We start from the raw sequence: 15,306 nt of genomic DNA on the forward strand, positions 1-15,306 counted from the left end.
CCCCCCCTGCAGGTTGTAAAATGGATTCTCCTCAGTCAGAGTCATCAGGGGAAGAGCAGAAAGCGGAAGAGAAGAGAGCCCAAGGTGAACTACAAAAAGGTAGGAGGTACTCTGCTGTATTAAGGTCTCGATCTACCGTCCCTCTTCTGTACATCTAACCCTTGACAGTATCCCTTTCTCTTTTGGAAAGCTTTATCTTCTGTCTAGCTGAGTTTTTTACTCTCAGAAGTTATCCCAGCAGTATTTTTGTTTGTCTGACAGTGCAATATTCCTAAATGTATGTATGTGTTGTGTCTGTGAGGACAGTTTACCCTGTACTCCTTGAAGTATGTGGTTTCCTCTGCCCACATATTTTCTGTTCAAGACTTTGTATACATCACATACCACTGTATCTGTGAGTGTCATGGTCACTGTGTGAGTGTGTGGGATGGTGTCTGTGTTTGTCGGGGGGACACACCATTTAGCCTTGACATTCGGAGCCTGAATATGGCCTTGAACCTTTTGTTGCATCCATCCTTGTCTTCCCACACCCCCTCTCATTTTGAACTTTTCACCAGTAAACACAAACCTAAGAGCACATAAAAACAGTACAAAAAAAGATGGGTTTGCATGTGTGCACCATGTTAATTAGGGCTATCTACAAAGTACAGACGGCTAACTCCCTCCAAAGACTGACATGCAATTGCATTACATCTTTAATTAACCAACACATAAAAAAAAGATTTTTCATTGTAAAATATTGTTTATGTCCAGTGATGTTTGAGTGCTTTAACTTTCCCTTCAACACTTAGTGTATCTTTCATCAAATGTGAAATAAGTTTTATTCGTAAGCAAAGGTATAAATATTTACGCTGAACCTGAAATCCAGAGAGCATTTCATAAATGTTATGTTGGAACATGACTTTTCTGGATTAGATTACATCGGTTTCCTGTGTTGTAATTTGGTGCACACAGTGAATGAAATGCCTGTAGAGTTCGCAGCCAGTGCAGCCCTCTTCAACCACCTGATACCTGCCGTCTGGCATATCTACAACATACACACACATATACAGAAATACTTTTAAGGGGCAGCAAATGGGCCTCTTCCTGTGGGGGGAGAGAGAGAGTGCTGAAATCAGCCTCATGGAAGAATAGCCAATTACGGTCCACTTGGCCGTACACAATAGTGACGCACGGATGGAGCGAGGGAGCAGGGAGATGTAGGGGTGGGGGTGTGGGAGGTCAGTGTTTGAAGTTACACCATAAAAGCCATCCTGAAAGGAAACACAAAATAACCCCCCCCCCTCCCCTTTTTTAATCCACCTCTCTCTCCCCTGCGGTCCGGCCCTCTCGTCTCTCCTCCTGTGTGTCTCCCTCCCTTCCCTTTGTTTCTGCGTACAGAGTGCGCCTCATGGATGGACCAGGTGTATTTTATATTGCTCCTTCATGTACTTCAAACACCAAACAGCCCCGTTTCTACTCAGCCCCTCCTCTGGCAGGAGTACCTCTACCAGCCTGTTGCAAGGCTATAAATCAGTCAGAAGTGATCAGCAAAAGGAGAGAAAAACAGGGGGGCGAAGGTGGTTAACACACGGCAGACAGGGAGGTAGAAGGCGAAGAATAGTTGGAATGAATCACAGATGAAGATCAATTCAAATTGGAAGGGGAACCTAAAAATCACACAATGATAATGTTGCCGGTCAGAGGTTGGTAGGGAAGTACAAAGGGAAGGGAAATGGTGATGATGGAAAAGTACAAAGGGAAGGGAAATGGTGATGATACTTTAGGAATAAATTGGCGATGGAATGACAGTATGGAAAGGTGAAGTAGAGCAAAAATGAAAAGGTAATTAGATAAAACTGTATTTGACTTTTCGAGCTGAGGACTGAATCGTGAGCGAGACCTGTGCTGGGATTGTGAATTCCGGTAAGGCAATGAATCTGTTGCAGATATTTCACAAAATGAAGAGAAGAGTGGATATGTGAAGAGATAAGAGACGCACACGAGAGATAAAATGTTACAGAACTAGTCAGATGATGTAAGGGCAATTGGGAAGAACGGAAAGAGATTATAAGAGTGGGAGTAAAGGAGGTAATACTTTTTGTGGACAGGAATTCGGATGAACCAGGACCACATTTAGAGCTAATGATATAATTGATCATTTGTGAATATGTGCACGCAGTGGTAAGTGCCAGACACCCCCCACAGAGCAACCCAAGATTTGGTCAGTTTAATGGAGTTCATTACCAATTTCCGCTCATCTTAGTTCCTGGGTAATGTTCACTAGTATCTTAGCGTGGGTGTCTGACTTATTTTGCTTACACATGTACAATAACGTGTGTGCGCACATGTGATCAGAGTGCGTGTGTTTCCAGTATGTGTGGCAAGCTCTGTAGAGGGATATTAGACACGCCCGCATGGTAATGGGCCTCATTTAGCTCTCATTTTCATCTGTGGTCTCTGTAATGAGAGGGTCCGTCTGGCCCTGCTGATCAGGACAGGAAACCCTGTAGGGGAAAAGCACTGTGAGCACCGCAAAACCTTGGCTAACTTTTCTTGCAAAAACAAAAACAAAAGGCTCCTCTGCTCTTTAAAGATGAAGTCTGATGCACGTTTTATACTGGTCAACTGGATTCTAGGGTAAAATGACTCAAAGATGATCATTAGATATGATAACATGCCTAAACCTTTCCTAAAACCCCAGAGTGCATGATCAGTGATCTCAGGCTTCATGTTGCAACTGGCAGATATAGCAAGGCCAAAATAGTATATTGAGTCTTACATATACAATGCTCATATTTACAATTGTATTCTGACCTGGTAATTTAAATTTGTTAATGGTAATGAAGTAAATTAGCTCCATATTTAATATTGTGTCTTTGGCGCAGATGTGATCACTTCTCTACATACAAAGTGTTTGCGTAGCTCTTCCCCTGGATAAACAAATCCGAGAAATGGTGTAGTCCTGAATTCTTGTCATTCCAGCTAAAATTGTTCTGCACCACACTATTTTTAACACTACTCTGCAGACACCTTGCTGAATCTAAGGCTGCATAATTTTTATATCCGCCAAACTAATGAGAATGGTTCTGCTGAACATTGTGATCATAATTATGAATCACCAATGATATGATTCAGATTCTTTTATTTCATTTTTGGCATCTTGATTGTTTTCAGCCAGGCCTAATGGAAACTTAGTTGCTAGACTTGTAAAGGCTAAAACATATGATTACACCCTCTGCATCGATTATGCGGGGAGGCTCGGAGGGTTAATGTATATCAGAGCAGGGACGTAAGTTTGTGTGCTGCAATACTGTAACTTCAGAGATTCAGAAAAAAAGGTAGGGACTGAGCCTCCATTTCAGTGTCACTCTATCTCCTCATTTGCATTCACCTTCCTGGTCGATGGTATGGTGTTTTTGGCTGAGGGAATGTCAACATCAGTGGGTTTAGAGAAGCAGCCTTCAAACTGCACTTCATGCTGTAAAAGGTACATTGAGCCCTGTGAGTCTAAACAGGCAAGGTTCACTTCTGCTAATTGTGGGTTATTAGATAACGGCTGTTCATTTTGATTTAATACATACTGTAGGTTAACATTTTACGCTTAAAAAGATAATTAAGTGTAGTTTGGGGATTACATCTAAAGGAAACTTCAATTTTTGAAGACATGACATGAAGCTGACATAGTTTTTGACACTTGATTGGTGGAGTTTGCTCAGTTGATGTTGTAGAGCCTCTAATTTCCATTTTTGTGAGCTTAGTACTCAGATTGAAAACTTAGAATAGCTGCTAAATGGACCCAGTAGTGATCAAGGTCAAAAATAAACTTTGGGTCTCAGTTGCATCCAGTGGCTGTAATGATTTTAACACTTGCTGCCTTTTAGTTTAACAGTGGTTAAGTGGTGCAGTCAGCTACTAGCTACACTGTGTATTACCACTGTGTTGGGTGTGGCTGTCCTTAGTTCTAATATATCCTCACCTCTGTTGTTCAGCTTTTCCAAGTACTGCATGTCTGCATCAGCAACTTTCTGTATTATTGATAACATTAAACTCTACGTCTGTCAAGCTACAGGGCTTAGTGTTAAAACAACATGGAGGACTTTGCTCCTATACTAGCACACGTGTGCCGCAAGGACACAGATGCCAGCTCTGTTTAGGAGATGATATAAAAACACAGAGAACTGAACTGAGTTTGTGTGGTGATGACTGAAATCCCTTGTGTTGTGCTGAGGTGCGACGTTGATGGTTCGACAGGGGAGGCAGTGGTAACTGGAGCCCCTGTGGGAGAGTAAACAGTAGGGAGGGCATGATCAAAAGCCTCTTCAGTTGGGTGGGGTTTGCCGGTGGCATACATTACTCTGCTGGTTGTATGCTTCTGTAAGGATATTATGTTAAAAAAGCAAAGGGGAAATTGTTTGTTGTTTGGCACTTTATTATAATTTTGAGTCTCATAAAATGTAGCTGACAATCGGGAGATTGTTGATTTGAAATGTAAAAGACTGAGTTGAATCTGTGTTTTGCCATCATGAACTTAGATGTTTTGTGTAGTATCAGATATCGTTGATCATTATAGGAAAGCTCAAGTAGCAAATTAGCCAGCAGCCTTGTCTGTTTTTCCTCTTGCAATGTACCAGTTCCTCTCTTTGTGTTTATTTAGAGGTTGACTAGTACCCATACAATTAATTCAGCAATGGTGTTTTTATGGCATCTGTGTTGTTGTTCTCTTTGGTAAGATGTTACTGCTTTAAAGTACACTCAGCCATATTTGGCAATGCGAACACCAACCCTGTGCAGTGTTGACGAGGACACATCACACATCTGGTTTTCCTTCATCTCTGTTTTTCTATCTCAAGTGCACTGTATACTGTCTTCCCTTCCGTCTCCCCTACTCCTTTTCTCTTAAACTTTTTCTTACCTGCTCTGTCTTTCTCACACACACACACACACACACACACACACACACTCTCTCACTCCATGATTTATTGGCAATGAATCAGGGACAAGGGAGTATGCCGGAGGAGAGATAGGAACATTCAGGGAAATGGCTGTTTCCGGCCAGACTTCATCACATCAGGATAGGAAATGGTTGGAAGGAAAGTGTGCGTGTTTCTTTTTCCATTAGACCAACTGGGGATGAGCTAAAGTCTACTCTGGTTGAATCCAGCTCTGTGAGCTACAATGCTTTGTCTTTAAATGCAAACTGGACTTGAGCTTTGCACACATACGCTATGGCTACACATGTAGAGCTTCAGAATCAGAATCAGTTTATTGGCCAGGTGTGTTGGACACATGAGGAATTTGACTCAGGTACATCGGCTCTGAATGTGCAAACAGTAAACCAGCATAAGGCTGTGTAATATAACAAAATAGCAGTATTAACATCAACAACGAGTGCAAACAATGTAGAAAAAGCAGTATAAACAGACAGTAAACAATGCAGACAACAAAGGAATGTTCATTGAAATGAGATAATTAGGGATAAAAATAGAGTAGAGCTTATGGAATAAAAAGGTTTAATTCATGTTTATGCTGTACTCCTTACAGTACCACTTCAAATGTGCACCTTATCATGATGGAGGGTTTGAGTGCACACTGGAAGCTGGATTGTCTGGAGTGTCACGCTCCTGATTAGGGATTTTCCATGACAGTCTGGTTTCAGATGGGGAATCAGTCAAAGAGTGATACTTTGGTTCTCTGGGGTCATGTCTGCTTGAAGTGTGAGATATGAAACCGAACTCTCTGGTATCATCTGGAAGGTGAAGGCTGAGGTGTTATTCAAAAGTAATGGGTTGCAAGATAAGCAGGTGGATTACAAAAGGCAGTCCTGGTGAAAAAGGAAACAAGCTTGAAAGGTGTGTTTCTTAAATCTGCTTTTCAGCTCTCACCTACGATCATGAGCTTTTTGCTTTTTGAGTATTAAAAGGATATGATCATGGACACAAGCGGTTGGAGTTCAGGGGAGGTAGAGGTTGGAAAAAAGGCACTTGGGGCTATAGTCCCTCATTGTAAATTCTCAGTCACAAAATGTTAAAATTGGCAAAAAAAAATTTGCAGTGAAATCAATTCTGTCCAGTGGAATTTGCACATGTGGATGAAAGAAATTTGCAAAAATGTTTAATGTCAGATTCAACTTTGGTGAGTATTAACCTCTAAATTCACTCCATTAACCAATAGCATAATTTAACCACTGATCAATTTTGCTGTGCCAAAAATGAAAGATGGTTTGGAAGAGAGTTCAACAGAAGCACAGAGTCACACACTGCCTACTTTATCATCTTCAGGACACTGGCGTTAATAGATAGGCTGACATGAAAGAACACATATACTGTACCTACAGAAGAATGGATCACTGCATTCCTTTGATTACACTAGATGAAAGATTCCTCGGGGCTCAACTCATGAGCTCAGATAGAGTGAGAGATGGTGAAAGAGCAAGTGAGAATCAGAGGAGAAAGGAGATCAAGGGTGAGTCCAGGGCATCTAACCAAACAACAGAGCTGGAGTTAAAAAAAAAAAATCAATAAAAGTATCTTATTGGCTTTGTCATTTTCTGCAGTATCTGTTGCAAAAAGTGCTGACTATGGAGACCAGACTGGGTGGGAATAAAGGGATCAGTGTGGCGAACAACTGCTCTTTGATTCATTCTTCTCTCGCACTGGCTTTGTATCGATAAGCTGTTGATGCAGCGCTACCTGCCAATGAAGCGTTTCAGTCATCAGTCCACTTGTGTGCCTTTTCGAATGAATGTTTGAACCTCTTTTGTTCTGTGACAAATCTGATGTTATAATCCATATATCCAACAACGGCACATATACAGAACACAACAATGTGTGTGTTTACATGCTTTATTGTGCTGGTAACTGGTAATGCTTCCTCCACTATCTAAGACTCTAAAAACTCTTGACAAGATATGTCAGGATATTATTGTATAAAGTAAAATCTACACAATGTCTGTGAAGGTGTATGTGGCAGAGGGAAATGTGTTTTTGTCTGACTGGTGTCTCATGATGCTACAGTCCTGTCAGGTCTATTGTAATCCCTTTACAAAATCTACTGTAGAGCTATAAGATCATCCAGAGTTCCTAACAGTCATGCTGATGGGGAGTTTTCCCTTTTGATAAGTAGAATAAAGTTAGAAAAAAAAGAGAATGAAAATGTATTAGAAGATTTATGTGCGAGGATGGGAGGAGAGGAGAGACGGCTCCATTTGTGTCGTGTTAACAATGAAGAGCATGACAGAAAGAAAGTGAGAGGAAGATAGTGCCAACATGTATTTGTCTCATTTATCACTCAGCACCGTGTTGTTTTCGGGGTCATTTGTAGCTCACAGCCTGTCTCATTTCATCCAGGGACCCCCTGCAGTCTGTGTGTGTACTGTATGTATATGTGTTTGTACAGTAACAATGAGGGTGTAAGCAGATCACAAGTCAGGGTTGACGATGCTGACAAACTATTTCATGCCTGGCATAGTTGCTGAGAAATGCCGCTTAGAGCTTCTTGACTCTCTGAGGAATGCACCCATGCACGCACACACATAAAAAGACGCACATGCCAGGTCAGGCATTGAGGTGCAGTAGGGAGTTTGGGTGGAGACTGAGGTGTAGTTAGGCTGTACAGAGCAAGAGTAGCTCCTTTGCTTTTCACTGAAGTGGTCAAATAGAACATACACCCTTACACACACATATACAGATGCGGTCTGAATCCCAGAGGCATTTGAGTGTCATTAAAGTGCAGCTGTGTTTGTCTTTCCAGAACACATGGAAAACACATCAGGGACACAGAGAGAGCGAACCCAGCCTGTGAATATGGCTGCCTCAATAGGTACAAAACAAGCGCTGCACTTTGTCAGTCACACAAATACACATTGTTCATTTTGGAACCAATTCAAACACAAATTCAGATGTTCAGCGGAACGCAGTGCAATGAAACGCACTGTAGCGTGGAAGTCTTGGTGTTAAACCTGGTGATACTTCAGCGAGATATTTAGTGTAGAGTCGTGTTCAGTATCGGTCTGGGCTGTAAAACTGAGCTGGCTTTTTAGTGGTGGGAAGTGAATCAATGCTTTTCACATAAAACCTGATTTAGGTGTCACCTCATAGATTTCATTGGTCTGGTACGTAACGTTCTGTTTGTGTGTCTGTGTGTGCACGCATGAATGCCGTGTACTGAGTGCTAAAACATCTGTCTTTCCTGGTAATGACCGGGGAGTCGACAGTACACTCAGACAGCCATGATACAGTTGGCCTTGTCATAAACCCACACACATATACGGACACATGCATTTGGACACACACTAATGTAGGCCCATAGTTGCTGAAAAAAAGATTATAGAAACCCCTGAACATGAAACCAATAACTTTATTGAGGCTTGTGATGCCTTTTCCTCATCTGTTGAGGTCACAAATATATTTCTGCTATATGATTATTTTTCCTTGTAAGCTAAACTGTTAGAGCCAAAACCCCAAATACAGTGGACGCATTTGAAAAATCACACATAATTTATTGTCAGTATAGTTGTCAGTGGAATTTCACACAGTGAAAAGTTGCACAAAGATTTCCCCCAAAGGCTGACTATTGATTTGACAGGTCATTCCTGTTGCCAGCTTACATTTCATTTTGAGATCAAGTCACCTCTCTGTTGTTTTGCAGCGCACAGAGTTCACAGTTGTTTTTACATCCATTCTAATATGTCACCTTCATTCGGCTAAGGCACTCCACAGAAACGCCTAAACCTTTCTATGGTAGGGAAAACCCTGGATTCAACTAATCTATTAATTGGCAAATTTTTTTGTTTGTGAAATTTCCTTATGAGAAAACCTCCGAGGTGTTTAAAGCTCTGGCTTCTTTGAAGTTAGAACTGCTGTCATATTCTTTCCAGGTCTGGTATAATCTAGTATGGCGAAAGTCAGACAGACAGATGTAAAATAGGTTCAGCTGTTGCCAGCAGCCATTCTGCAGGTGACAGCTTCAACTCCGGGGTTATCATAGGAAAAAGACAGAAGGGTCATCTTCCTGGAGTTTTAATGCAGAGTAAACAACAAGTTTGAATTTCATTCCATTTGTGTGTCTCTCTGATGTTCTCTCTTATTCAGTCTCTGCTGTGTCTGTGGTGTCTTCTTGCCTTTCTTCTGTGCAGCAGATATCCAGACTCAGTCCATCACACATACCTTGTCAGAGTGCTTAAACCTAGACAGCCTGGAGTTCACACAGGAGACAACACGTATAGACTTCACAAACACATGACAGACAGACAAATACGTCTTTATGTCTTTTAACAGGAGAATCCATGAGTCTCTTCCTGAACATGACCTTTCATTTTCATGGCGCCGCCTGCGTTAGCTTCTCCCTGCTGTCTCTTCTTCCACTGCCACTCCCTCTTTGTGTTCGACTCCCTCTGCCATAGTCATCCCATCTTTCCTCCTCCTTGTTTTCTCTTCCACTCTGGCTCTGTATCATTTACTCTTGGTGTATCATTCAGGAGCAGGCAGATGTTATTCCAAACTTGAGGTCATCCCCCATGCACGTTGGTGTTTTACCCTTATTATTGTTGTGACCCAGCTAAACCTGGTTTGAATGGACAAATCTAAGCTGCCTGTGTGTGCGTGCGTGCTTTTGCCGTCAGTGTGCAGGCTGACATTTAGAAACCTAACCGCTACTAAATGTCACACTAAAATTGCCAACATTCAATTGCATGAGCTGACAAAAGTTTTTTTTTGACCCTGTGCGTGTGTGTATATCTGTCTTTGTGTCTCTTTGCCCTATTAACTCTAGTAATAATTATAATTAAGAGCAGCACACACCACTGATAATATTTATCCATGAGCCTGTAAAGGAAACTGCAGAGTGGCTAACCACCCCCCACCCCCGGGATAATATGTAACTACGGCCCCTAGACTGCTCACGCCAGAACAAATGACATAGGGAAATTAAACCCGGGTCCTTGGCTATTTTCAGCCTTAGTCACATTGTGTGTGTTCATCATGTGTTCAGTGATTTGGCAGTTGAGTGAGATAACTGAATCTACTGTGAGAGTGTTCATATGTGTTTGTCTTGAGCATCAGGGCTCAACTAAATTCCAATATAATGAGGATTTTGGATTGGGACATCAGTATTTCCCTTAGAAATTTGTTTTTGGCAGAAAGAAAATCCACTGAAACAGGATATAGACAAAACACAGGACACAGAAACTCTTCAGTGCAATATAGGAAAAATTTGCACCAAATAAAGAAGAACATGTAAATCAGTGAGATTATATCGACATGTTGCTTTATTTAAGTTGGTCTGAAGCCTTACTGTGACGAGTCGGTTACAATGAATGTGTATATTTAAAGAAAGTGAAAGAAACAGCAACATGTTAGTCCATCTCTCAATACTTTGAAGTGTTCTGGCTGGACTGTGGCTTTTTTTAAACAGGTTATGAGTATATGCTTTTATTTTTAACAAATGGTTAATCATTTCCTAAAACATCAGGGTGCTATAGTTTAAGCAATTTGTGGCACGAAGACAGTGTGGGTTCGACTAAAATAAACTGTAATGAAGGAACATGTCACAGTGCTATGATGTGATTCACTGATGTGTTTTTAATAGTTTTATAGAATTATCCTTTAAGACAACTTTTAGAAAAGTCTTTGTTTGTTGGCATTGGTTTGTCCATGTGTGGTTACAAACCAAAGCCAGTATGCTTCTGTCCTCCTTTCTCCTCACCTCCTCTCTTTGTCTAAGCTGGCGTCCAGCTGTTTGGATGTGTCACTGTAGCACAAATGCTACATATTTTTCTCTCGCATGCAAACAGCAGTCCTTTTGTTCCAGTTCTGTTTCAAAGGCCCCTCTCTTCCAAAGGCATACATGTGGTGCAGGGGCAAAACACTCACTAGCAACCACCAGAACCTGGATTCAGTCCCCTGTTGTGACTCCTACTGGTTGGTTTGTGCACCTGCACTGAGGGTAGATGGCTCTAAGGAGGCCTGTTATACCCTTCTGGTGAAGATGGCAGGTGAAAAAGAAACTGCTGGCAACACAGTGAGGAAGAGGCCAGGGCCTGTGTCAACCTTCCCAGAACAGCTTTAGCACAAGAAGTGACAAGAAGTGTCCTAGAGGGGAATTGTGCTTTCCAAAACTGAGAAGAAGAGGGCAAAAAAGATTTCCCCAAAAATAGAGCCCTATCTGAAATGTGCATGTATTTGTGGAGTTGTTTTTGTCTCCACTGAGAATGGAACAACGGATTGTGGGAGGAGGAGGAGGAATGGTAAGAGGGAGGCGAGGGAGGCATCCACTGGGGACAGTTAGATTTGTGGCTTGCGTCAAGGCATTGAGTGCCAGAGATTAATTAATCTCCCCCTGTTTTGGAGGTGTGTGCTTGTGTGAATAACTATGAGTCAGAGCAGTGATGAGTAGGAGAGAAAACCTGTTAATTGCCTTGATGATCAATGCCAAATTGCTTAAACACAGAATTCAACAACTGCCCCGTCTTCTGCGGCTGCACAGAGAAACAACAGTTGAAACAGTGGAGAGGAGCTAACTGATGAGCCGCAGGGTATGTGCCTCATGCACGCTGAAAATATGTGCACATGTGTACTTACAAACTTGTTTTGTGCAGGTGTGTTTTGTGTGCCCAGTTGATTTCCCCCTCAGGGTGAGTAGTCATTCCCCATCGCTGGGTCTAGTGTGTATGCTTTTTCAGTTTACCCCCTGACTCGCAACCCCATTGTAACCCATGCTGCTTTTTGATTGGCCAGAGCCTGTGCTTCTGAAGGCCAAGATGGATGATGATAGTGGGGGCTGATAGCTACTAGGGGCTACTCATGCTAACATCCAGCAGCTGATTAAACACACACACACAAATATGATGGGCATAGACTGGGTTAAATATTGGATATTCATGAAGACGGACACATAATTCCTTTATGTAGAGGGCAGACTGTAGCTGTCCTGTGCATATACTGTATATAATAGCACAAGCTCAAAAATGTATCTAGCACACTTGACTGACACAGCATAGATAAGGCACATGGCACTGTTTGTTTTTCAAATGGGCTCTGCTGCTTGTGTGCAATAATTATTTGTTCCCCATTATCTTTGTGCTCGTGTTGGTGACACTTTGCCTGTTGACAGCATGTGTTTGTGTCAGAAAATACATTAGAGACATGATTTCAAGGTCAAAACTTCAAAAGCTTTTTGTCAAATTTTCTTTTCTCTCTTTTGTCCCACTGTAACTGACTCTCAAAAGCTCTTTGTATGTTTTCATTCCCCGTTAAGCTCCTGACTGATTGCGACAGCCACAGATATACACCCTCATTCTCCTCTCTGTACTGTAGATGTCATGGTTATTGAGGAACTCATTTTCACATCGAAAACAAACTATGAATCAGTGATTAAATTACAGATAGGCATTCGCAGCTGTAGGTCATCGCCAATGTCATCAGTCTGAGTCCAGAGCTCTCTGTGACATCATCACCGTGGCGCGGCAGCAACAGGTGTGACATCATTTGAGGAGATGATAGCACATAGACAGCTCTATTTCACAAGTTGAAAGTTGTGACTCACAGATAACCTTTCAGCATTGTCTGTTTGTGTGTGTGAGGGCTCCAAACTGTTACCCAAAATTGGCTTACAAAACCTATGATGTCAGTGGGCTGTTTTATGTCTCTTTGCCATGGGATTGTAACATGATATTCCCACAGTCTATGAATGTATTTATTTTAAGCCACTTATGGCATTTATAGGTTTAATATTTATAGGGTCTTCTCATTACTGCTGTACCTTTTATTAAACTCTCCCACTCCTGCTTTAAAAAGCATGAGTGCTGCAGTACGAGAGGGGCTTCCTCCTAACATGTGATGTGATAATTAAATAAAATCTGTTTCTTTCTGGGGAAGGCAGGAAGACTCATTCTGCTAAGTACTGTAGATTCAGGTGTTATTTGTTGCAGTTATATTTCATTCACATTTTAATCCAGCTGTATAGAGCAGTTACAGGCTTATTAAAAGTGTTTGTAATGCTATTTTTGCCATCATGGTTGTTGAGAGAATCTTAACAGCTGCTTGGCGTACTGTTTCTTCTCAAGACCTGAGCTTGCTACTGTGGTTTGAGCAAATGAATGTTGGGGGCCCTTAAATCAAGTGTTAAAAAAAAAAAGACAGACAAAAAGAGAATAAATGAAGAAAGGAGGGGCTTTTAATTGGAGGAGCCAGACACAGTTTGGACCAGTGAAAGGAGGAGTGAAGAGGAGTTGGTATGGAGACGGGGAGCAGACAGTCATGGAGACAGAGCTAAAGGGAGAGAGAGGGGAGGGATTTAGTGCCTAAAGCGATGTGGGCTGAGGCCTTTAGCTGCTGGTGCCAGAATGTGTTTTTATGAGCCTGCGGTCAGACAGAAATAAAAGGCAGCCAAGCGGCTGAATGGCATCACACACACACACACACATACAATTCAGTGGCCTCTCAGAAATCACAGTTTGGTTTTATAATGTCACAGTTATTCAGTGTCTCCAACTCCCATAATACAGTGTAGCTGAACAAGCAGCAAACTGTGCTCAAGTGTATGGAGATGGGGGTGAATGGAGGAAGATGGGGGAGGTATGGGAGAAAAAGAAAAAATTAGCAATACCTCTGGATTTCTTTTAACATTACCAAAGGCACAGAAGAGGTTCTCTTCAGTATATAGATTTTACGGTCAGCTAGTCTAGTCACTGACTGTTTTGCAGTACCTTTCATGCTGTTTCTCTTTTTAATACATCTTGCCTCATTTGTTATTTGTATGTTCCTCTTTTCAAATTTTTTGAAAGTTGCTTGTCTTTACAAGCAACTTGCAATGATCTTAGCCTCTCTATTTATTATTACAGCCAAGTCAGAAGAGTGAACTATCAGTGTTCAAGCCCTAATGTCCTGCCAACAGTCCCGAGAGAAAAGTGCTTTAAGAAGAAAAATAGGTGTAAAAAAGCAGGCAGTTATTTTTAATTTTTAACATTTTTTTTTTTTTTTTTTTATTGTTCATAAATTACTGAAAGCTTATCTGAGGTGCCTCTTGCTGAGATGCGATGGTAGATGGCGAGTGGCCGTTTAAGGTAGCAAGCTACTAAAAGGTTCTTCACCTCTTACTACCTTAAACCGCCACTAAGGACCATGTTTAGCTAATGATGACAAAAGGGAATATTTTGAATCAGTCTTGTCAATGCATAAAGGCTCTTGAAAAAGGACATGGGCTCGCTCTCCTATACTGTACAGAACACAGAAAGTGGTACTCTGTGCTGTTGCCATGGAAATACTGAACAATAGATGGCCTGTTGGAAAGGGACAGAAAAAAATGTAAGATGTACTTTTAAAAAAAAAAAAAAATTGGACAACCTTTTTTTTCATCTGTTACACTAGCTTAGAGAATGTAAGAATGTAGTGCAGTTGGGTCAACAGAGACTCGTAGATATGACAGAAACAATTTATTTGCAACTCTTAAGTCACCTTTTATTACAGAATTCTATGTGTTATGCATAGAAACGTCACACTGAAATGTGGATTGTTACTGTGTGTTTGTACACATCCGGTACAAAAGGCTAAAGAGCTTGTGCTTTACAAACATGTTATGCAGGAGCATTAGCATGACTAATGTTGCTTAGTCTCATACACCCACACATGTACTGACACACACATGCACACACACGAAAAAATGTAGCATCTTCCTCCTTTTGACTTTTTCCCTGCATCACTCTCAAAATCTCATTTTCTTCGACTTCCCAGTCACATGGGAATACAATGTACAGCCATATGCATGCACGTGCGCACACACACTCTCAACTAGTTTGTGGTGGGCATCATATCCTTGTTGACTATAGTTATTAGTCTCCATGAGCTGTCAGTCACTGTGGCAAATGTGTGGGAGTGTCATTGTTCTGTAGAGGTTTAGAGGTCAGTGTGTGAAGGGGACATTTCAACAGCACGTTTCTCAGGGGTCTTTACAAGGCTCGACTTGATATAGAGCCGATGCAAAAAAGGATTCTGCAGTTTTTACAGATTGGGAGTGTGTATGTTGGTGTGTGCAGCCTTTTATATATAATGTCCATATGAGTGATATAAGAGACCACTTTATTTATCCCAAAGGAAATTATTGAAGATTAGAGATTGCAGATGGTCTAAGTGTGTGTGTGTGTGTGTGTGTGTGTGTGAGGGAGAGAGAGGGGAAAAAAAGAGAGTGTTTTTCACCATTAGCTTTCCTCTACCTTGATGGACAATATGGGAATGAAATGCTTCTTTCATGTGGCCAAATTCCACGTGTGTGTGTGTGTGTGTGTGTGTGTGTGTGTGAGGAGAGGGATACATTTCCCCCTTCAGTGGTAAA

The 15,306-nt window shown here is 41.5% G+C and overlaps 1 protein-coding gene across 5 annotated transcripts in view; it reads left to right on the forward strand.

The window, feature by feature from the left end:
• Positions 1-15,306, forward strand: part of aopep (aminopeptidase O (putative)) — a 75,714-nt gene that overhangs the window by 38,016 nt on the left and 22,392 nt on the right. For all 5 annotated transcript variants that reach the window (XR_002274429.1, XR_002274428.1, XR_002274430.1 and 2 more), the window contains exon 14: positions 13-99. Coding sequence is in view for 2 of the 5 variants with exons in the window: in XM_020593742.1 (XP_020449398.1) it covers positions 13-99 (87 nt within the window). In the remaining 3 variants the exon portion in view is untranslated. The remainder of the gene's footprint in view (positions 1-12; positions 100-15,306) is intronic.

Source organism: Monopterus albus, unplaced genomic scaffold (assembly GCF_001952655.1).
Source record: "Monopterus albus unplaced genomic scaffold, M_albus_1.0 scaffold20.1, whole genome shotgun sequence".
Classification (NCBI taxonomy): domain Eukaryota; kingdom Metazoa; phylum Chordata; class Actinopteri; order Synbranchiformes; family Synbranchidae; genus Monopterus; species Monopterus albus.